The 22,927-nt window shown below is 45.3% G+C and overlaps 2 protein-coding genes across 3 annotated transcripts in view; one reads left to right on the top strand and one right to left on the bottom strand.

Annotated features, from left to right (window-relative positions):
* MTOR (mechanistic target of rapamycin kinase) overlaps positions 1–15,731 on the bottom strand; it is a 61,555-nt gene extending 45,824 nt beyond the window's left edge. Inside the window, exons 1-24 of one of the 2 annotated variants that reach the window (XM_042831422.1) lie at positions 15,645–15,731; positions 14,496–14,658; positions 14,036–14,144; positions 12,404–12,636; positions 11,828–12,028; positions 11,337–11,471; positions 10,615–10,890; positions 10,215–10,323; positions 9,187–9,373; positions 8,877–9,005; positions 8,086–8,330; positions 7,762–7,977; positions 7,152–7,357; positions 6,540–6,662; positions 6,042–6,131; positions 5,853–5,945; positions 5,346–5,480; positions 4,872–5,001; positions 4,398–4,648; positions 2,434–2,520; positions 1,920–2,087; positions 1,575–1,687; positions 1,040–1,202; positions 702–794 (exon numbers count right to left, since the gene is read on the bottom strand). In XM_042831422.1, coding sequence (XP_042687356.1) covers positions 702–794; positions 1,040–1,202; positions 1,575–1,687; positions 1,920–2,087; positions 2,434–2,520; positions 4,398–4,648; positions 4,872–5,001; positions 5,346–5,480; positions 5,853–5,945; positions 6,042–6,131; positions 6,540–6,662; positions 7,152–7,357; positions 7,762–7,977; positions 8,086–8,330; positions 8,877–9,005; positions 9,187–9,373; positions 10,215–10,323; positions 10,615–10,890; positions 11,337–11,471; positions 11,828–12,028; positions 12,404–12,636; positions 14,036–14,144; positions 14,496–14,615 — 3,612 coding nt within the window. In that variant the 5' untranslated portion in view covers positions 14,616–14,658; positions 15,645–15,731. Of the gene's footprint in view, positions 1–701; positions 795–1,039; positions 1,203–1,574; positions 1,688–1,919; positions 2,088–2,433; positions 2,521–4,397; positions 4,649–4,871; positions 5,002–5,345; positions 5,481–5,852; positions 5,946–6,041; positions 6,132–6,539; positions 6,663–7,151; positions 7,358–7,761; positions 7,978–8,085; positions 8,331–8,876; positions 9,006–9,186; positions 9,374–10,214; positions 10,324–10,614; positions 10,891–11,336; positions 11,472–11,827; positions 12,029–12,403; positions 12,637–14,035; positions 14,145–14,495; positions 14,659–15,640 lie in introns of both variants that reach the window. The other variant, XM_042831423.1, reaches the window with a different exon arrangement.
* A 297-nt stretch (positions 15,732–16,028) lies between these two features.
* Positions 16,029–21,901, top strand: UBIAD1 (UbiA prenyltransferase domain containing 1). The gene is made up of 3 exons (XM_042831424.1): positions 16,029–16,052; positions 16,394–16,920; positions 17,996–21,901. The coding sequence occupies exons 2-3, from the start codon at positions 16,407–16,409 to the stop codon at positions 18,481–18,483; spliced, it is 1,002 nt and encodes a 333-aa protein (XP_042687358.1). The 5' UTR covers positions 16,029–16,052; positions 16,394–16,406; the 3' UTR covers positions 18,484–21,901.
* The last annotated feature ends 1,026 nt before the right edge of the window (positions 21,902–22,927 follow it).

The following is a 22,927-nucleotide window of genomic DNA, read 5'->3' as shown; positions in this document are numbered from 1 at the left end:
GAGGATCACACCTACACAGATACAAGCAGTTTTCTGTAAATCAAACGGATGATGGTCAGGGCATTAGCCAACCTCACAACTCAGTTTGTGAAGCAAACAACTGTGCTTCATAATAATGATTATTACAGTTTACAGTGAATTCGAATGATAGCCCTTTCATACTTAAGATAACTTTGTACTAAGATAACTCCTAGTATGAAAGGACAAAATAATACACCAATGCAGAATAACTTGACTTTAAAAACAAACACTTTATTTCTACTCATCTCATTACTCAGTGTGGGACAGTAATGCACTGCTTGTTCTATACTAAATTACACAGCAGTTAGTGAGTTTTTGAAATGTTGGCCCTACTGCAGAAAATGAGACCTTGCTATCTCATTGTTAGGTCTTGACTCTGTGGAAACAAGTAGGGGAAATTCACATGTAAGAATCTCTGGAAGAAAAAGTGATGATACTGACTACAAATTTCAGTTCTTATCTAGGACTTGCAGTGATTTTTCTGTGGGAAGTAACTGAGACCATTTGACAACAGTTTTCCCGATCAATCTCAGGCTCCTTGCAGATATATACTTAACACATAAAGATAGCAACTACTCCGCACTTTACAAATACCTTGAAGTCTCCTGGCTACATCAAAATCAACATGGAAACATTCCTCAAGTACTTTTATGCAAACAACAATATACATTTCAACTAACCTTTACAATTCTGCAGATAAGAACATCGTAGCGTTGATGGTTAATCCTGTGTCGCACCAGAACTTTGTTCACCATTGGGATAAAGATCTGGTACTGCACAAGGGAACACATCAGAAACCAGTTACTCACAAGAGCATAAAATCCCACCTTTGTTTCACTGATCTGATAAGAAACCAATTGGGAATGTCTACTTTAGCAATACCCGAGTCCAGAATCAACTAAGAAAAGGAAAGACTGTTCTATATAAAAACCCCAAAACACTATAACATAAATATTCAACTTCAAAGCCTTGATCTTTTGGACTATTCTCTCATCTATAAGCCTTAGAAGTGCATTACCTTCTTTCCCAGCTGGAATACCAGAGAGGAGAGAGTGTCCATTGCAGTTGTTCGTAGCTCTGGGCTCTGATCCAGTGTTCTCACAATGGGATGAATAATTCGTGAAGCATAATCAGTAAAATCCAGAGACTCTGTCAAGCGGTCCACAGTTTCAAGAGCAGCTCTGAAGTCACAGCAGAAAGAAGATTTCTAATCTCTCATGACACAACGGGAGAAATGGAATGTAAAAAATACGCAAGTGATTCATGCTTGGACCTCCTAAGCATCAGAAGTAACAGGAAGAATATCACCAAAACCATTAAGACAGCTATCACTTGCAGGACAGCTTGCAAGTGACTAGAATGCTGACAGGTGTGAACAGAAAGTTAATAGTCTATACACAAATAACAGTGCTGCAAAGTCCAACTGAGAACAGCCTGCCATGATTTAACACAGAAAACTAAGAGTTATTTCACTCTACATGTGGCCAGGGAAACCACTGAGGAACTGGGATGTCACAGCCAAAAAGAGAGACTGCAAAGGCACTAACGCTTACTTGCGAGCCACCACTGGGGCATCTGGGGCATCAAACAGCTTTACAATGGGAGGTAGTAATAAATGTAGGTAGTCATCCAGATTAGCTCCAAAGAGCTGGATTGCATTCAATAGCTGGAAAAAAAAAATAATAATGAAAAAGATGAACTTTAAATAGATCAGTCTCCAGAGAAAAGCTGCTTCGACCTTTTGCTTTCAAGAGACTACTGTCTGTACTTCACCCCAAGCCACTGCCAACACTGACCCACAACACAAGCAGCAGAAATCCTTCTAGAAGAAGGCACACAGCCTGCACCTGCCTTGGCAGTACCCAAACCAACCCAGCAGGTTGTAGCCTCCCACTCACCTTGACAGAGACAATTCGACTCTGACTATTGTCATGCATGAAGACCCGTAACATGTGAGGAATGAGCTGAGGCAGATAGAGCTTGAACTCGCCTCCTAGAGCCACCACAATTTGCTCAATAAGCAGGATAATTGTGCTCTGTATGGAGTTGTTCATGACCCAGAAGTCCTACAGAAGAAACCAGAAAAAATTAAGTAATTCTCCTTCAGCTAAGTTGTACCAATTACAAGAAAAGCAGATGATAGGAGGCAGTGTCTAAACAAATCCATGGAGGGCCTACACTTCCTTTATAGTTATGTAAGTGAGCAGATTTGGTTTGTTTTTAAAACATTCAGTGCCTCCAGTATGTTTAGTGCTGTTAAAAATAACCTCCAGGCTACTGATTTCCCTTACCTCCACGTGTTTGCAAACAGTACGTGAAAATGAAGTGAATGCCATTTATTTATGAACTCAGAACACCTCCTGTTAAAGCTGTTTTTGAACAGCACAAGACTGTCTTAAAAATTGCACTCACTCTCATGAGGGTGACAATTTCATCCATATAGGGCCGAATGTGACTTCTCACAAAGGACACCAACATCCCCAGCTGCTGGAACAGGAACTAGAGGGAAGAAACAGGCACTGATCAAAGAAGTTATTTGAACACCAGCGTGAACTGTGTTTCACAAGCAATTCACAAGCTCATTTATCAAACAGATAACATGCATATGCTCAAGAAGTAGGGCTAAATTCTTAGTGGCTCCAGTGCAGTGGTGTTTGGTTTTTGTTTTTTAATTATTTTACTTGCATGAAAAATTTTATGAGCTCCAAGCCTCATACAGTCAAGCACATAGATATTTAGGTAAGCAATTTATTAGGATGTGCCAAAATAAACTTGCAAGCACAAAAGCCAAGACTTCAACCATGACAGAGTTGTGTAATTCAGATTTGAAGGATGCTTCCATAAATACAGCCCCTAACCTTTCCCCCTGCCTGTTACCCAAACTGGCACACATTTTAAGATACTCCTGCACTCCTTCCCATCCCCAAAAAGGTATTCAGGTGAAAAGTCACTGGGGAAGAGAGTTTGTTCCTTGATATATTGCCAAATATATCACTTTTTTTTTTAATGATGTTTGATATAATAAGAGAACTTTGAGACAATTTTATTCATGTATACTACGACAATTTTGCAATTCCTTTTCCCCTAATACAATCTTATGCACTCACTTGTGGCAATGAATTTATTTTCGAAATTGGTATAAAATAATGCGGATAAAATCTCCTTGTCCATAAAATAAATGCTTACAGCCTTTTTTCCCCAGGGAAAGTAGGAATATGGAAATTATCACATATTAAATATAGCTTCTTCATGCAGTATTTGAAGACTACAGTCAAAATGCAGTGAAAGCGAAGCTCAGAGAAAGACAACAGGTGCAAAAAGCGAGGAAGAAACACAGTTTCACAACACAGTAACACAAACCTCTCCAGTGAGAGCAGCACACCTACATTTACCAAAAATGAATGCTGAGCTCCTGTGCTGTGCCTTTTTTTGGAGTGTGCTGAAAAAGCATGCTTACATGTAGGACAAGGACCTGCTTCCTTTGGCTTTAGTGCCACATGCACCCACCTCAGCTCTCGTCCCCAGTACACTTTCACCATGTTCTTTTACCTGAACATTTCTAATAGGTGTCACAACTACACAGCTTTCAAGCAGTTAGATCAGCCACGTTCAGTTTGGCCAACCCAGAACACAGAATTTTTCCTTCCAATCTGAGTAGCAGTTCAGTATGGGAGAAAACAATGGTTTTACAGCAGGGTTGGGAGTCTGCTAAGGAAGCACCCATCCCACCTATAGAACAGTATCAACAACCCATACAAACAGCCCTTCCCACCCCAGAGATTGTTTTCAGCAGCCTGAGAAAAAAGCTTGGCAAACAGCAGCCGTCTCTGGTCAGATGCACCACCTTAGGCCAATTATCACAATTTTCATTTCCTCCTAAAACTGAAAATTAAGTGGGAAGGAAGAGAAAATGCTACTGTGGAATTACTGTCCATGCTGCTCTGGATGTGAGCAAATTGAATTTTCCTTCTCACAGATGTGCCAAAGTCCACAGTTCTATCGGAAACTTGAAGAATCTACCTCTACTATTTAATAACTGCAACAGTGTGCTAATGCAGAGATCACTGAAAGCTCTGGGAGCTGCACAAGCTGTTTTCCTAGGGAAAAAAAAAAACAGCTTGATAAACAAAAAAACCCACCAGAATGAGATACTGTCCACATAAGGATTATGCTCAGAAGCTTCAATAAGAAGCAGAACATTTGTTTCCACTGGATATTCCATCAAATGTCCAAGGGAAGAAGAGGCAGAGCTGTACCTCACTTCTGCAGCATGCTAAGCAGCAACACACAGCACAGCAATGCCCAAAGCCAGCTGCTTTCTCTTTTAAATGCATTCTTATTTTAAGGCAGTGGAACAAGGGAAGGATTGTACACACCTCTCGGATGGCACCATCACAAACCCTTATGACATTAAGGAACGTTGGCATGACCTGGGGCAGGAACTGCACACACTTCAGTCCAAGGGATTTGAAAATAAAGGTGATGGCCTGAACCACCATAGTGTGGTGCTGGGACAAGGACTGGTCTCGGAAAATTCTCATCAGTGCCACCATAGAGACAGCTGGATAGAATTCATCCAGAGGGAGGTTTCCCATGTTCACCAGCATCTCACTGGTACTGTAGTCCGCTAGGAGAAAGAAGACAATGTCAGAAGCTATATATTAAATGTTTTTCAATTCCATAGCACTTCAAGAGCACCTTGTACAACAATAACTTGCTCAGAAGAGAAGATAAACTGGTAAGAAAAATAAATAAACAAAAAAAAAAAGCCACAACTTGTTTGTATACTGAAGCTCTTTGTATATTCACTTGGAAGAGAAACCAAAAGAGATGTTTCCCCAGATGCTTACAAGAATCCTGGCTAGATTTGGACTCCGAGAGGCTGACAGCAGAAGCGTCTCGTGACTGATCAATCATGCCAATGTTCACCTTGTGTTTGTAGGGGTCCAAAGCACCCAGCAGCCCTAACACACGAATAGCCTGACAAAAGAGAAACAAAGAAAATTTGTCAGAAGCGCAGCACTAAGGCAAAAGTCAACACGTGAATCCAAGCTTGGAAAGGTGCTGAGGATTAAAGAAAGAAGATCTGGAACCAAAACGACTGCCTGCAGAAAGCATCAGTCCTTTCCATCCAACCGCTGGAGGCCGTTTCACTCATTCACATTTTCACTCTCTTAATTCTGCTTACTGTACTCACGTCAGCCACAGCAATTATCTTTCACTTTCTGTCTTTTAATCTTTGTTCAGAGGCATTTATTTCAAATTTCAAAAGCACTCTTCAAAAAGCTTTTAGAAAGAAGTGTGAGAAAGCTTTGTGTTCGTACCTCTCTACGGGTGCCCTGGTTCTGCTCAGTCTTTAGGAAGTTCAGAAGCACCTCCAGTAAAGTTGGGTACTTCCTGTATGGTTCCACCACATAACCAGTGCTAGCCACAAGCTGACCCAGTGTCCAAAGAGCCACCTGGAATGGTTAAATCCAGAAAAGACTCGTTTTGACCAGTGAATGTATTATGTCATGCAACACAATTGGTGACTGACTTAATTGCCACAACTTGGAGATACAGTTCAAACAGGCACCAAGACTGAGCGCATGCATGTCAAAGAAAACTACTTCACTTTTTCCTTCTTTACCTTCAGAAGTTCAGTGCTGTGTCATGAAATAGGCACTGCAATCCCCAGCCTGTGACACAAGTCACAATGTGACTGTGTGCTATCCAAGAGAGAAACTCGAGTGATTTAAAGTTTTGTTCTAGCAGCTGTGATGGGACACAGATATTTCATTACCTTTTTGTCACAGAGAGCAGCAAGTTTAGTGCAACTGTCAAACACTTACTTGTCTTTTAGCCAGCAGGGAAGAGTCCTGTAGCATGTCCATAATTATAATGAAGAGTTCATCCACCCACTTCCTCATCTCCAGCCCACTGACCTATTGAAAATCACATAAATATAAGTTCTCTGTCTAGCATCACCTGAAGCTTGACAAGTGACAAACATGAAAAAGAGACCCTTGCAATTTCCCCACCTGTGCAAGCTCCCCTATGGTAGCTAGAACGTTGTTAATCACCCCTGGATTTGGATCTGGATCAGGATCTTTCAGTTTCACAATCAGTGCCTGGGAGGAAACAGAGGAACAAATTAGAATGTGCTGAGATGACTTCTTGCTGTGCATGAAATACTCCAAGTCTTCTTTTCTTTCCTTTCCACCTAAAATTCCTCAGAGGCTGAACTTGCATCACAGTACTTGAACAGTAAATTAAAACTCGGCGTCACAAACTTTATGCAAATCCAGAATCAAATTAGGTTACTCTGTCATATACATGCATTATTACTCTGGGTGACATCCACACCAATCAGGTTTTCTACTATGGACTATTGTCCACTATTCTGCTATGACAAAGTGAAAGAAAAGCAGCCTCTGATCAAGGTGGGGGTTGTACACCCACTGCTGTATCATTTCACTCCAAAAATCAACAGAAAATGTGCGTGTGAGGGAAGCAGACAGGAGAAAGACTGACTGTACCTTAAGGATAGGCTCCATATATGGACGAATGAGGCGTGGAGCGTTAGAAACCAGATGACCCAACATCCTGGCACTTTGCTCTTTAATCCTACCAACCCCACTGTGTTCTAGTTCTGTTAGAATCTGCAGAAAAGATGATGGAAGCATGAGAAATAAGAAAATAAAACGTGGATAAAAAAAACTTCAGATTTCTCTCCTATCCAATGACACCAAAAGAAAAAAAGAACCTCAGCACTTTTAAATGATATTCTACATTTGCACTCCATCCAAACACTTAATTGGAATGTAAGTCTTCAAAACAAGCACACTCGTGTGCAGCAGTGCCTAAGTTTGCCTGACAGCTGTGCAGAGCATTCTTCCTCAGTACACTTGGAAAGTGCTCCAGCAAGATAATCACAGAGCAAAATGGTGACCACCACCCTCCCATTTAAACACATCCCTAGAGCTTCATTCCAAACATCCATCAGTAAGAAAGACTTGCTGAAACCTAAGCTGGTTGATTAATACATTCACTCACTCTCCCTCACATTCACTGCAGTCAGGCAGCCCAGTTCTTTAGCAGCATTTTAATCTCAATTACCAAATACTTTGCAGGTTTCCCCTCTTCTTTACCTGGATTAACATCTTGCGCAGGAAAGGCATGACAAAGGCAGGGTTCATGCTGCTCAGGCGACCCACAGTGCAGATGGCCAGCTCTCGGATTTCAAATACTTGATCGTTCAGGGCCACAAAAAGAGCTTGCAAGTTTTCTGCCTGGGCAAGGTGAGCATCAAATCGCTCATCCAGAGATGCCAATACACAGAAACGTATATCAGGGTCTGCAAGAACACATGCGTTTTTCTTTAAATGCAGTAAGCTCTTGTTTTTATTATTACCCTTGCTCACAACTGGACTCAAAATTCTTCAGAACCTCATAAAAAAAAAAAATGCTGAAAGCTTTCCCAGCATGAAACACTACCTCAGCATTTTACCCATGAGAAATGAGCTAGGTCAGCCCAACAGATTCAGCGCTGCTCAGTACTGCATCAGTACCCCAGACAGTACAGCATCAACCTCTTGCAACTATAAGCAGCACATCTGGAGACTGTGTGCAGAAAACAACTTGTCTCAGGCTACCAGCATTTTGTTTGTAAAGACTGACATCTTAAGTTAATGGCAAGCATGTTCAGACCCTACGTCAACGCTCGGTAGGAGAACCCTTTTCACTGAATGCCACACTAACCTGGGTCTGTTATTCCAACCACAAGCAGTTTGCTGAGAACATCAGCCACAACCTGCACTGCTGTCTGACTGACCACGTGGGCATGGCCACTGATGAGGTGGATGGAAGGTGTGAGCAAACGAGAGCAGGTGCGGGCTGCTTCCATCCGTATCTCCTTGTGCTCACTGTTCAGAAAGTGGTCTGCACAGTGCCGGACAAACTGAGTCAGAGAATGCCCTAGAAAGAAGAAGACAGGAACTTAACACAAGTTTACGCCTTGATTACTGGTCTTATTGGGTAACAGGAGTTTAAGGAAACCTTTTGCTTCCTTATTCCATAGTTTACCTTCAAACTCAAAGCTGCCCAGCGTACGTAGGGCAAGTGTGATGCTACCCACATCACTGGCCTCTGGGATGTTGGTGAGGCTAGGGGAGGCCAGTTGGTGGGCAAGACCTTTTGGCATGCCTGGATGTCGCAGAGGTTTGTGCATTAAAACAAGGGAAAGCATTTTCAGCAGCCCATCCTGGATATCCTTCTTCAGCTGGGGGATCTGACGACTCAAGTCGTACAGCACAGCTGTTAGAGCAGGGCTGATGGAAAGAAGCAGGCAGACAGCCATTACGTCAGCATACATTGATACAAACTGCAGTGAATCATCTTACTTCTGCCTGCTAGACAAAAAGGCAACTAAATTCAGCTCCAGGTGGTAACATTCCTCTGTACCTTCCCATATTAGTAATTTCATGAGCTATGAAATTCCCAATAGAAACCAGGAGCAAATAAATATTCGTGATTCTCCTTCCCTGCCAGTGTGATATGGCAGAAATCTGCTGCCCTTCAGAGGCTTTCTAAACTTTTGCAGGCTGCTGCCAAGCGTATTTGAACAGGGGGAAGTAAAGGAAATTGTCCTTGAATTCACTGGTTTCTTAAAAAAAAGAAAAATACTTATTTACAGAGACCAATGCTTTTAAGAAATTCAAGAGACATATAATATTACTCTTCTGAAAGAGCGATACAAATCATTTAGAAAAGTAGTCTTCCTTCACAACCTGGACACGTCTAAAATCTGCTTCTGCATGGTCAACAACGCCATCCAGTGGCTAACAGAAAAAAGTGCTCCTGTGCCTCATATTTACCTCAGACCCACGGCCAGCATAGGTTCCAGAAGCTCTTTAATGTCCTGCTGGATACTTGGTCCCATGGCTCGTGCCAACATACTAATGCAGGTGAAGACTGTAGCATCAACCTGCACAGACTTCTGCCTCCTGGAAAGAGATCATGTTAATTAACAGGAGCTGCTATTTCTCAAACATTTTTTCTCGTCTCACTTCCATTATCAGTCTTACAAAAATAACTGATTTTGACATGATCATTTAATCCCACATCACAAAAAATTATACAAAGAATGGGATCTTCAGTTTCTTCCTCTAACTTTGACATACTTACTTATGAGCAAAGTCCTTTGGTGGAAGAGCTGCTTTTATTATTTCAAGGACTTTTGGCAGGTAAGCTTGAAACTCAGATCTGACAGCCACAGAAAGCAAACCCAAGGCCTGGAAGGCTGCTGTTCTCTCCTTCTCCTTCTTCACACAGCTGAGAACGTGGTTCATGGTGTCTGGAAGATACTGATCAGCTGCCCACAAGAGAGAACAAGATAGATATTAGAGGTCCTTTATGTTTATACAGTTGCAGCAGATTTGTAACCATGTATTTACAAGTATAAAACCAGGTGACAGACACTGCCATGTAAAATTTGCTGGTGTAAGTGGTGTCCACTGGTCACTGCATAATAAAACACCCACAGCCTCAAAGGCTTTTTTTTCTTTTGAAAAATAAGTTCCACAAAAATGAAAGAGCTACAAGAGAACATTGCAACAGGTGGCACAAGACACTGCCTAGGGATTATATACACAAACATGAAACACGTACCCTGTTTTTATTGGAAATTTAATCATGACTTTCTAACCTACTTGGCTCAGTTTGATGACATGCCTACAACTCACATATTCTTCTAAGCTTGCTTGACAAAACAGCTGAACTGCAGCAGCAGCTACTTCTCACTTTACCTTGAGATTTTCTGGCAGATGCAACAGAGAAAGACAACTCTGCTGAGTTTTAAGTATTTAACAGTATTAAGGTCACCCTGATTGTGATCAAGAGAGCAGAGTTCAGCCCCAAATGTGACACACTAATACAAAAAATAAATGAGGTTCTACTTCTTAGGGTATCAACTACAGAATTCAGAGAACAGCTTTCAATCCATTTTCTTCATTAGAGCAACACACTGCGCATCAGATGTCAAGTCATATTTACCCAGAAGAAAAAAAACAACTGTCCTCCCACCACTTGCATGGATGAATTTGCCTGCTCAGCTCCCAAGCACCACACTTCTACTTCTGCATCGTCTGCACAAACTCACTTGGGTAACTTCAAGTACCATTTCCCTTCTAACACTCAGCCACCTGCCTCCTCACCTGTGAATGCTGAAGGACGGAAAGCCGCCAGCCGTGGTAGCAGGTTGAGAACTGTCATCTGGATCAAAGAGTTTTTGCTGGTTCTGCACTTCAGAACCCACTGGCACACCTGAAAGGATATGGATTGGGCTCTGAAGGATGGCTATTGGAAATAAGGCAAGTCTGTTTATTACCTGGGTACCCTAAGGCATTCTACTGACATCTGGCTTCGGAGCCCATCAGGAGGACAGATAATAACAAATTAAACCACTGCTCCAACAGAGAGAATTATACAGCTAGAATTTCTGAGTTTTGATGCCCCGATTCAGTATTAGGCAGCACTGTCTAGTAAGGATACAGAGGTTGATTACATTACAAGAACCTGCGGTGTGAATTTGGAACGGCAAGACTGAACGCTTACCTGATCAAACTTCTCCTCCATTAGATCCCTGCAGCATCGACTTTCTACCAATGTAGACTTTGCTGGCACAGGTGAAGTTGCAAAACCCATGATTCCCTGGTGGGCGTTGTAACCCAGAAGACCAGCCAAAGCATTTGACTGAGAGGGCTGAAGGGACTGGAAGCTAGTGAAGGGAGTGATGTGGCGAGGTTTGGTACTGAAGCCCATCAGGTCTTTGCAGTACTTGTCATGCACAAGCTGCTGCTGAGTGATCTCCTCCATCTCCTCTCTGAGGCGCTGGATAAAGCAGAAAAGCACATTTGCAAAAAACCACAGGTGACTAAAAGATACCCAGTCCAGTGCTACCTAAATCTCTAAGCAGCATGTTGTATCATTCATATCCAAATGGCTGGAAGACATCAACTAAGCTTAAATTCAGCAAAAAATATTTGGATATCTAATATCTAAAACAAAAGAGACTACACTCTATATTATTTTTTTTCCCTATTGTAATTAATTCAATTAATAGCACTTTCCATCAGAGCTTGATACCTATTCAGCCCAAACTCGTTGTTTTTTCCTCTGACACTACCTAATTTGAAACAATCAATGCTCTGATCCACATTCAGATCATCCACTTCAAATACGGTGGTTTCTTTTCACATGTTGCTGAGCTGCTACCCACCATCAATCAACAGATTGGCAGCCAAAAGCCATAGTCCCCGTCCTGTTCATCTGCTCACCTCTCCCTCCATACTGCTGATCCTCACGAGCTCGTTGAGGATCAATAAGGCACCATGGATTCGGTCATCACGGTTCATTCCCTTCTCCTTGGCCAAAGTTTCATCAAAACCCTTCTCAGCCTCTTCATATGTATGCTTGGGGGGAAAAATATATATATATTAAAATCAATGATCGTAACAGAGGCAAAGCCAGTAGGAAAATTGTAATTAACACTGCTAGCTAAGAATCACCCACAAGTTGTAGAATCTGCTGCAGAATATTTTCAACAGCGCTAATGAAACAGACAGCCATGCCATGGTATAAACTTCATCAATAGCTTCATCACGTTTTTGACCACAAGGAAGCAGAGTTCACAATATTCAGCTGCACTGCCCAAGGTCTGTTTGATACTAGGAAGCCTTAAGCCACGTGGCAAAGGCAGCAAAGCTGAACTTCAGACTGAGCTTAACTCTTCTGAAACAGCTGTTTCAAAATCAAGTTATTTTCTTACTCTGTACCACTGAGGTTTCTGCATTTCTTTTGGTTCCCGCTGAGTGGTGAGGATAAGGCAGGCTCTTAAGGCAGAAACGGCTCCCTCTCGAATGGCCTGTTTGGGATCCCACACAGCCACAAAAATATTGTCAAAGAACGGCTGCACTTGTTGGAAGAAGAAGGTAGGCACACTGATTGCCAGCTCACGCAGTACAAGAACCTGGAAGTGGGGAAAGAAACAGTAAATCTGTGAAAATGAGCAGCCATACACAAACCTCAATGTCTAGAATGCAGTATCATTTATTTAAACTGTTAGTGACTGAGCTGTAACCAGTTCTGTCCACTTTTACAGATGATAGCATAATGGTAGCATAACGGTGTCTCAACCTTGTTTAGTCATGAGGAATTCGTAAGGCAGAAGTGAGGAAACGCTGCATCTGCTATGACAGGATCACAGATCCTTACAATTGCACTAGCAGAGCTTTTTCCCAGCTTTCTGAGAACCTCTCCTACCACCATTAAACCTAACCATCCCATTCCAAGACAGGTGAAGTCAGAAGAAAAAAAGAAAAAAAGAAAAAAAAAGATCACTTACAGCTGCATGTCTTCGACCTTCATTCCTGTCAGCCCCCAGCCATTCCAGAGCACGTTTCACCTCAAACTCCACATACTCAGCTGTGAAGGTGTCACCAGCCATTGCAAGCCGCCCGATAGCCTTGGAAGCCATTTCCATTACAACTGGGTCATTGGATGGCAAGAGGTTCCTCAGATAGTTTGCAAACCTGCCGATACGGGTGGCGTTACCTCCTTCAACACCAATAAGGCTTGCTGTAGAGAAAAGGAGCAGGGCTGTCGGTTCTCCCTAAGGATCGGTGCAGCAGACAGCAGCTAATCCCTAACTGAGAGTCAGTATTCCCTATCCATTCCTTAAAGATTCCCATTGACTTTTTCTAAACAGTAACTCCACTGGGAAAAAATAAATAAACAAATAAAAATAGGAGAGGGTCACCTTTCTTCCAAACCTGAACTTGTTAAATAGACAGCAAAATGCATCAAACAGCTTCATAGATTCTTCCCATTTTTAGTTCAAAAACAGGAAAAAAAAATTCCATCCTAGGATCACGGGCCCATTCCTAACAGGAAGGCACCATCCACATGCAACTGCCACAGCTGATCTGCCTCAGAAGAGAAGTGAAAGACAGAACAGACCACAGAGATTGCTCTCCTCCATCAGCCCTAGAGATGGGCTCTCCAGCCTAGGGGTGGATGCATGTTGGCAGGGCAGTGTGGTGGAAACTTGTGCTGCCAGTGCCTGGGTTGTATCTGCTCTGTAGATAAAGAGGCCATCAGTATTCAGGGTTGTCCAGGCAGTACCTTTCAACAGCACTAAAGTCATAGAAACAATTTTAAAGCAATACTTTCAGCTTAAGAGCCAGATGTTGTCAACAACAACGATTTCTCTAGCTACGAGGCTCCCACTGTCTCCAAACTTGTTGGGATTAGATGATTATGTCTGCAAAGCTAACCGATAGGCAACTCCTACTTGGTTGTTAAAGAAGTAATTCTACAAATCAAGCTATTCATTCAGACAGCAAAGTATTTATACAAGCTGATTTTCTTAACAATTAAAACACAGGCAGCTCTGCCACATCACAGAAAGCACGACCACAGCTACTGATGGAGCATCTAACCAGAATTAAGGCAAAAGCTCCCCTTGGATGGAAGATGCTGTTACTGAGCCAGGCAAATGTAAATAACAATAATCCCCTCAGACAGAAAAGAGTTCAGAAGTCAGCCCTCCAGGAAGCATATTAAACAGAATCACTTGGGCTGGAGGAGACCTCAAAGATCATCTAGTTCCAACCCCCCTGCCTCAGTAGGGCTGCCAACCTCTAAATCAGGCACTAAACAGAGAGCACAGATTGTTCTCAGCTGAGCTCAGGAACAGAATTTTCATGTGCTCAGCACTCATTCATGTTTGATGTTTGACTCCCCGAAGAGCTCACTGCCCATTAAGCACCAGGTTTTCAGCCACTCTCAGCACTCAGCAGCTCCCATGCTGACACTAACAGACAGACATTCTGAGCCCAGCAGCTAGCACACACCCAGCGTATTGAGCAGTTGGATATAAGGCTCTGACTGCAGAAGTTCATTCGTTTGGAAAATCCGTCCCAACTGAACAAGTACATGAAGAGAACACTCAAAGGCATAAAGCACTTTTACTCACCTATAGCCAAAATGCCACCCTTCCTTTCATTTGCATCAGAGCTAGAGACCAACTCAAAAATGTGATGGTTCAGCTGATCATAAAACCTGGTGGATTCCTCCTGGCTCATCTGTAACAGGAAAATATTCATATAGGCTCTCAGCATTCTCTCTTCTCTTGCTACTTCCAAAACCTCCATAAACACAATGCTCCTTAGGTTACACTAATAGAAAGAACCATACATTATAAACAGTTTCTCTTCCTTACGCCTTTGACCTGTTGAGTTTATTAATCCTGGTGCTTGACCATCCATCGCTTACCTCTCTTCTCCTACATGCTTGGGCAAAGTAAGCTCCATGTTACCCCCCCACCTCCTCACTAATAACAGTTTCCATGTTCCAAAAACATCCATCCTCAGAGTACCCAGCCAGTGCCTTACTCTCATTTAATAGACAAATAATACATTTTTTGCAGCACTCACTTCACGGAGCTCCATGGTGACATAATGCTGCAGGTCCTTGGCAGCTTTTGCCCTTGTTTCTTCACTGCGACTCTTCAAGCCATTGGCAAATTGTTGGAGAATAGACACAGTGCCAGACATGGTGCCGTTACGCTGGGGCTTGGGGCATCAAATCCTGTAAGTTCTTCAAAGACACAGGATTTTTAGTACATTCATTACTGAAATCTCTCAGCTTAACTCTGTCCCTACTGCCTTTTTCCAGCATATATCCCACTGCACACAATGATGCTGTGCCAGATAGCACAAACAATACAGCTAACCAGTACCATCCCCTAGGCACTACAGCCCTGTTATAAAACCACATCACTACATCACACTGTGACGTCTCCCACAGCCCATTTCCTCCCTTGTTCCTCCAACACCAAAACACGCGTTCTGGTAGGTCAGGTGCACCCATGGTGCTCTAACTGCAAGGCACACGACAGCCAAAAAGACACCATGGTAAGATGAAGTTCTGCAGTCACCCTATAACGAGGCACAGTCTTTCCCATGAATGTGCCATTATGGCATCTGATTCCTCTGTGAGCATTTTAACCCAAGTTTCTCCACAGAAATCCCCGTGTTCTAACAACACTTGGGGCCCGGCAAGCATTACATTCCTCAGCAGATATTTAGAGATGAGATGTCCACTTATAGCAACAGCAGTCACTGCAGGGGGATGCTTGCTATTGTAACATCACATCACATAAACCCAAGCTGCCCACTTGACAGAAGGGCCCACAGCACCACAACGCACCAAAACTTCAATTTCACCCCCCCGTATTCCCCACACAGCCATAAATCCCACGGAGAACACCGCGCGAGGCGACCTCAGGGCTCCTCAGGGCGAGGGGAGCCCCCGGAAGGAGCCCCATTCCCGCTGAGGGGGCGGCAGGCCCGAACCCCACAACCCGGGAGCGCGGGAAGGCTGAGGGCGCGCGGCGCGGCGGGAACGGGGCCTCCGCTGCGGGGCTGAGGGAGGCCGCGGGGCTGAAGCGGCCGGACCGCTGACAGGGCGCAAGGCGCCGGCCCGGCGGGCTGTGAGGCGGGAGGGCCGCGATGGTGGGGCCGCGCCGGGGAGCGAGGAGTTACGGGATGCTGAAGGGAGGCTCCCGAGCAACACTCACTCACCACCTCCACCCCAAATGCCGCCAACGCCGCCGGCTCCCCCGCTCTGGGCCCCGGCGGCCTCCCCCGCGCCTCCCAGACCGGCGAGACGCTATCGGCCAATAGGCTTCCAGAAAGGGTTTGATAGGTACTGCATTTGGCCAATAAAAATAGAGAAAAAGGGAAGGGGCGCACCTAGCCCCGCCTCTCCTCTTGAGGGGCCGCAAGGAGAGTGACCGTCACCGCGCTGCCAATCAGCAGGCGAACTACGAGTGACTGGCAGCGCGCCCTACCAATAGAGAGCTAAGTTCGCTCGGCTGGTGACAAACCTGGGCTAGGCCCGCCCTCCAGACGCCGGCAGCCCTCCGCCCTCCACAGGAGCCCGTGCGCGTTGTGCGCATGAGCAAGGGCTGAGGCGCAGGGCAGCGCCCGGTGCGTATCCGAAATGAGTCCGTGTGGGGCCGAGGGCGGGCGTGGCGGAGCGGCTCTCAGCAAACGCAATGGCGAGTAGACCAGGGCTGGGAGGCGGCTCAGAGCCGCTCCTAGCAGCCATGCGGCGTTTTGTACTTCCATCAGACCCCGGCGGAGCGTTACAGATTCCAGTCGGGCCGCGCAGCAGCGGAACCCTCTGCGCGGGGCTGAGGGGCGGGGGGGGCGGTGAGGACGGTGCGCATCGCCTCGGGGCCGCGCGGAGCTCCCCTCAGGCGCGGCCATGGCGGTGGTGCGTCCCGCCAGCCCCTCCGGGCCTTGACGCTCGGCCCTTCTCCTTGCAGGTGCTGCGAGAGCATGGGGCCGGCGGAGCCGGTGCAGAAGATCAGCATTAACGCCGAGAGCCCTCGCGGCGGCGAGAGGAACGGCTGCGGGGCGGGGGCTGAGCGCGTCCCCGCCTGCGGCTGGAGGCAGAAGTGCGCGGCCTACGTGCTGGCGCTACGGCCCTGGAGCTTCAGCGCCTCCCTCACCCCCGTGGCTCTGGGCAGCGCGTTGGCCTACCGGGCCGAGGGAGCACTGGACCCGCGGCTGCTGGTGGGCAGCGCCGTGGCCGTGCTGGCCGTGCACGGGGCCGGCAACCTGGTGAACACCTACTACGATTTCTCCAAAGGCATCGATCACAAAAAGAGCGATGACAGGACGTTGGTGGACCAGATCTTGGAGCCTCAGGACGTGGTCCGGTTCGGGGTGTTCCTGTACACGGTGGGCTGCGTCTGCGCCGCCGGGCTCTATGCCGTCTCGACGCTGAAGCTGGAGCACCTGGCCCTGGTTTACTTCGGGGGGCTGTCCAGCTCCTTCCTCTATACTGGAGGTAAGCACCAGGCCCCGTTTGCTTTCAGTCTGAATGGGACAGTGAACTGACTTGTCAGAGGAGACCCAAGTGATCTAATAAGCTGCCTGGAAAGTATTTGATGGTATTCCCTGGAGTGCGAGTATGTAGCCTTGCCATTGATTGCTGTGGGGAGGTGCGAGAAGGGATGCATCAAGTTCAGCTGGAAAGTAGCGCTGAGACATTGATACCGTAAGGCAGCTGATCAGGAAAGTCTCTAAGACTCAACTTGGAGTGTTAGAAAGCAGGAGTTCTTTAATAGCAGCACTGAATGCATGGGGGTCATCCTCCAATTACCATGGCTTGCATGCTTACAAAAGATCTTTAGTTAATATACATTACTTGTGTTACATGTGAGTTTTCCAAGAGGTATGTTATATGTGCAGAACTTTCTTAGAGTTATGTTACATATGCAAGTTTCCCAGAATTATATATTCAGTGACAGATTCCAAGCAGGAGCTCCTATTTCTTTGGTACAAAGACTCAGTAAAACTTCCTTATCTCCTTGATTCAGAGACACAGCTCTTCCTGCTATCTGAACAAGAATTGCAGGGCAGGACCAGGTCCATTCATCAACCAACACTAGCAAATGTAACAACATCATTATAACTTGTACCAACATTGGTAGCTCTGTATGGATGTTGGGGCTCCTTAGAACTGTTACTGAAGCTTTTTGTGGTGTGTATCTCGTGTCTTCAACTGTATGGCTTGCTGCATGTGTCCTTTTCCATTGGTGGAATTTATTTTGTTTTGGAATGTTGTTATTCTTTAGATGGAATTCCATTGAGAATGCAGAACAGTACGTGCTTGTTTTACTGAGAAGAGAGTGTTCTTAGTGTTGTTCTGGGTTGGGTTGGTACAACATGAGAGGCTGGAGAAATTAACGAGCTGCATTCTCAGTAAAGGAAAAGAGAAAATATGCCTCTCAGCCATAGCTATGTACTTGTTGGCTGTTTTACAGTATTTCTATGGGAAGGGCTGATCTGTTGTAATCCATTCTCTGTTGTCATTTGAGTTATTTGACGATGCTTCATTGTATTCTTGTGTTTTGCCACAGGAATTGGATTTAAATATGTTGCACTCGGAGATGTGGTGATCCTGATCACCTTTGGGCCCCTGGCTGTCATGTTTGCCCATGCTGTGCAGGTTGGTTATCTGTCTGTCTCACCGCTGCTCTACGCTGTCCCGCTGGCTCTCAGCACTGAGGCCATCCTGCACAGCAACAACACGCGAGACATGGAGTCTGACCAGCAGGCAGGCATTGTCACCTTGGCTATCCTCATCGGCCCTGCGCTCTCCTATGTTCTCTACACCGTGCTGCTCTTCTTACCCTACTTGATTTTCTGTGTGTTGGCCACACGCTACACCATCAGCATGGCACTGCCACTGCTCACCATCCCGATGGCGTTTTCACTGGAGAGGCAATTTCGGAGCCAAAACTTCAACAAAATTCCTCAGCGGACAGCCAAACTCAATCTCCTTTTGGGGCTCTTCTATGTTTTTGGAATCATGCTGGCACCAGCTGGTGCTCTGCCCAAACTGTAACAAGCTGTAGAGCCAGACCTCACAGTTCAGTATTAATGCCAATGAAGAGGGGGATTTTGTGGGTAGTTGACCTGCTATGGACAGTGTGAAACACAGAGAGACTGTCCTGAGCTGTTGATTGTATGTGAGTGTTGTGATTTCTGGTCTTGGTTAGCTTGCACATCAGGCTTTAGAGAAGCCATTTATCAGTTCCTTGGAATATCGCTTCCTTGCAGCTTTGATTCTGGAGAACCAACGTGATCAGAGGACAAGAGTTTAAAGAATGTCACCCTTCTGCTGATGAATTCTGAGGGGCTTCCACTGTTAATGGAAGTAAGATTCAGTCTCATACAAACTCTCCCTTCACAAGTAGCTTTGATTTCTCTTACAACTCCTTACCACGGTCATGGAGTTCAGTGGCTCCTACGTGGCAAATAGAAAGCACTGCCAAATGCTTAGCATCACAGTGACATGGGTGCTATTACTTCACTCCTTTGAGAACATGATTCGTATCTTTTCATTTTTGTTGGTTTTCTTTTTCCTTTTGAGCTTTAATTTCCAAGCCCTCTGAATGGTAGTAGGATACTGATTCATTCACTGTTGTCTCTGCTGGATTCTTATAGTCTAGAAAGTGCAAAATTGTGTCTCTGTGGTGTGTTGGTGCTAAAATGGAGCACAACTATCCCACTGCACAAGCTTGAAGACAAAACCAGTAAATGTATTCTGCTTTGAAAGCTGAACCTGTAAATGCAAATCACACAACTGAGTAGCCTTCAATGCATAGACAAACAAGTGGTTTCCCTTTCCACTTTTGCTTAAATTTAACTGTCTGAAGGGACAGCATGTTAAGCAGAAATGATGGACAGGGTGCCAAAATTCTTAGATCTGGATTGATATTTGAGTGGGAGAACAAGCTTTCAGTTGAAAAAATATGTTTCTTTACCGTCATTCTCTCTGTTTAGAGGCTTGAAGTACCATAGTCAAATGTCCTATTGTAAGACCTAAAAGAAGTCCAGATAAGCAAAGGAGAAAGACACAGGGTTAGCAAAAATAAATGATTGTGTTGGCTCTACGTATCGATGAGAACTGGAGGCAGAAAGAAACCATCTTTACTAACCAGATTTTTTCTAAGGCAGACCAGTTTGTGTGACTGAATCCCACGTAAATGTTAGGAGCTCTGACGTGAGTTTCCCCACCTCTTCTCCTCCCTCTGCACCTTGCAGCCTTGTTTTAGTTTCTTCTTTAGATCCCACCTACTGATACTTTGACCTTTTGGAGAACTGTTTGTTTTAGTAAACGTGCAGCAGTTTGAAAAGCAAACCATGCCAAACATAACTGGGAAACATCCAGTCACTTTCCATACGAAGATGATTTACTCCATTCTGTTGTTACTCCATGGCAGTCAAATTCTCTTTTTTTGAAGAAAAAGTATTTATTTCCTATGGTTGGGGGTTTGCTGAGTTGTTTGTTTACAGGAGTTGTGAAGAGCTTCACAGCAATTCATCCTGGTGTTCCACTCTGTTAGTGCCTGGAGCACAGCCTTGCTTTTGAACCAAGGGGGAGCGCGTCAATTACTCTATAAAGGACTTTCAAGCAATAAACTTAGCATGGTGTTGTCCTTCATTTGTCATAATTAAGTTGTACATTCAAAAGTACTGAGTGTTGTATTAGTGGAGTGTGCCACTGCCAGTGCTGAAGCTGTTAATGAGACAATGTTACACAGCATTGAGAGTTCAGTGACAAAACCTGGGCACAAGATGAGAAGATAAGGACTTCAGCAACTGTCTGCTGCTTTATACAGCAAAATACTTTTTTGCTGTATTGCTGATGGCTAGATTAGAAACACGAGGAGAAAAGGGAAAAATTCAGCTTGGGCTGATGGAGGGAGATAGGAGTGTTTTGGAAACTGCTTGAAGCAGAGGAATACAGCGCCGTATCTACTGTTGTTTCTTTGTGGACCTGCAGAATAAAGAAGAGCTTGGCTCTGTGACCCACATCACTTTTCTGCAGAGTAAAAGCTTTCCCAGGGATGTGGACTGAGCTGGTGAATCTGCTAGTTGTGCACTGGCAGATAGGTGGGTCATTAATCCCAGTGTGGCTTCATTGTTACCTTTTGTAGCAGCTGTGAGCTTCATTTTATGATGGCTCCTTTTTACGTAGCTATCAGTTGAAAAGAGTATTTCTCTTTTTCTACTCCTTGTGCACAGAGTTACTCAAGCTGAATTCCTTATGGTAACTAAGACATGGCTCGTGTGTCTGATAGCTGTGCTGGTGGAGAAAGACCTGGGGAACAACTAATAGTGAAGCAGTGTATGCAGCTGTGGTTGTATTGGGGCTGGCCTTCAGTCATGGGGAGGATCACTGCTTTTTGTTCAAAGAGATGAAGGAAGAGTTCACTCATACGTGTGTATGTTGGTGGAACTCTTGTCAAGGAGAGGAGTTTTAAAGCAGTTTAGAGGTGAGCATTAGAGGAAAATCAGTCTGAAATGCTTTTGCTTCCTAACAGATACTGGTTGCATACGGTTCCCTGTCTGTGAAGGAATGCAATTCCACATTCTTGGGGATACTGATAAGGGCTCACACTTTCTTCACCATGGCTTTGAGGAAGTCATTTACCTACTTTGTGTATCAGGAAACAGCTAACTTTTGCCTACCTCACAGGGATGCTGAGCCAACATCGCTGTCACAGCTTTGAAAGTAACAAGTGCTTTATCTCTGTGTGCTTTCCAAAAGCGTGTTAGCATGAGAAAGCATTTTAGGTATGAACTAACCTAACGGGTGACTGAACCAGTGTGAGCAGACCAAAATCACCTCCGAGCTGACATTGAGTGGTGAGAGAGGCTCCCTTGGTTTGTTTTGAGATGAGGATGCCGAGTCTGTCCCTGTCCCGTGTGACTTTAGCTGAATGTACATTTCTTAAGCTTCTTACAGGTCTCTCTTGAACTGTGTTGCTGTGTGATGAGTCTGCATTGGTAGGTTAACTGATTTATGTGTCCTAAAGCACCTCCTGGCCTTTCTTACTCAATAAAATGACTGAATGTTAGTCTGTTAACTATACTGCGTTCAACTACTTTATATCACTCTGTTTTTTGCACACGTATTAGAGAATTCTCTGGGAAGGATGGGGTCTTTCTCTGCAGTGGTTACAGTGTCAGAACATGAGAGCTCATACCTATTATTTTATGTGTGCTGAGTCTCTTTATGAGTTGCATAATCACGTCCTTCCATCTCGCTGGATAAGAAGTTCAGTGGCAGTGATCACCTCATGTTAACAGCAGACTTCAGACTGGTGATAGCGTTCCCACCAACAAACAGAATTTCTTTCGATGCAGTTTTCTGTGCCACGTCCTGCTCAGCATTTGTAAGGAGCTTCCAGCTGAACTTGCTCAACGTTTCATCTTTTTAATAAAGGTGGACTTTTTCATCCTCACCTGTGTGACCTGCTATCCTTCAGTGTTGTGGTCTCTCCTTGCAATGGCTTTATTTTGCTCCATAGACCTGTGGCAGAACAACGCCTTCCTTTTGGAAGAACCAGAAACAGGCTTGATGGCTTCACCTTCCTTTTCCCTGTTGTGACAGGGGGCCTCTTGTGGTGCTGTTGCTGCTGCCTCCTTTCCAGCGCTGGCCCGAGGTAGTGGAGATGGCTGTGCTTGGAGGTTTTTTTTAGCAGTCTGTGCATTTCTTCTAGAGGCTTTGCAGCTACGTTACCATCAAGCTGGCACACTAGTAGCCAAACTCGCTGTAAAGAAGCATGTCCTCTAGTAGAAACTTCAGACCTGGGAATGGACCGTAATGCGGAGCAGCGTTTTGCCCGCGTCCCGCCTAGCAGGGGCTGTAATTGCGGCTGTCCGCAGATGGCAGCACCGCTCCGCTGCAGCGCCGTGCGGGTCCTGTGCCCTAAGCGAGGCGTCGACCGTAGCGCCTCAGCCGTTATTTGGTGATATTTGTGCCTCGCCGCTCTGAAAGTCAGTCTTATTTCTTTATACCAGGAGATTTAATGTATTTTTTTTTCTTTTTGCTCATTAGCTCACAAAGCAGGAACCACGCAGCGTCTATAAGCAATACGGGATCAGTGGAGCTCGTGGAGCTTCCCTGCCTGTTCTTCCAACACTGGAACTCCAAATTCCGTATCCCAAATAACCCTGCTTTCAAGATCGCTGGATCCCGGAGCTGCATCTTGAGAAGCCGTTCACCAGGAGCTGCGGCTGTAGGTCGTACGTGTCCGTACAAGCGTGGTTCCGAACAACCCGAGCCCAGAAACAGCCAAGCACCGAGTTCCATTCTCACGTACAGCAAAGGCTGCGGGATGAAGGCGATGCGCCGATCCCGCAGACGCGCCTCCGTTCCCAGCGGCGTCCCGCAGCCGCTCCGTGCGGGGCGGTGCTGGGCGGTCCGGCCGCGCACAGCCCGTCCCCTTCCTGCTGAGCTCAGTTCCTGCGGAGCGCGGCGCCGTCACGAGCGCTGC

The sequence above is a fragment of the Centrocercus urophasianus genome, unplaced genomic scaffold, assembly GCF_019232065.1.
Source record: "Centrocercus urophasianus isolate 14NV4802_14NV808 unplaced genomic scaffold, USGS_Curo_1.0 seq_36, whole genome shotgun sequence".
NCBI classification, from domain to species: domain Eukaryota; kingdom Metazoa; phylum Chordata; class Aves; order Galliformes; family Phasianidae; genus Centrocercus; species Centrocercus urophasianus.
The sequence above is the reverse complement of the archived record's forward strand: the minus strand, read 5'-3'. Positions and strand labels throughout refer to the sequence as shown.

Bases quoted from the DNA above. Each gene is read 5' to 3' on its own strand.
- UBIAD1 (XM_042831424.1), top strand. From the start codon at position 16,407: ATGGGGCCGGCGGAGCCGGTGCAGAAGATCAGCATTAACGCCGAGAGC. The intron at 16,921-17,995 runs GTAAGCACCAGG...GTTTTGCCACAG, and splicing joins CTCCTTCCTCTATACTGGAG to GAATTGGATTTAAATATGTT.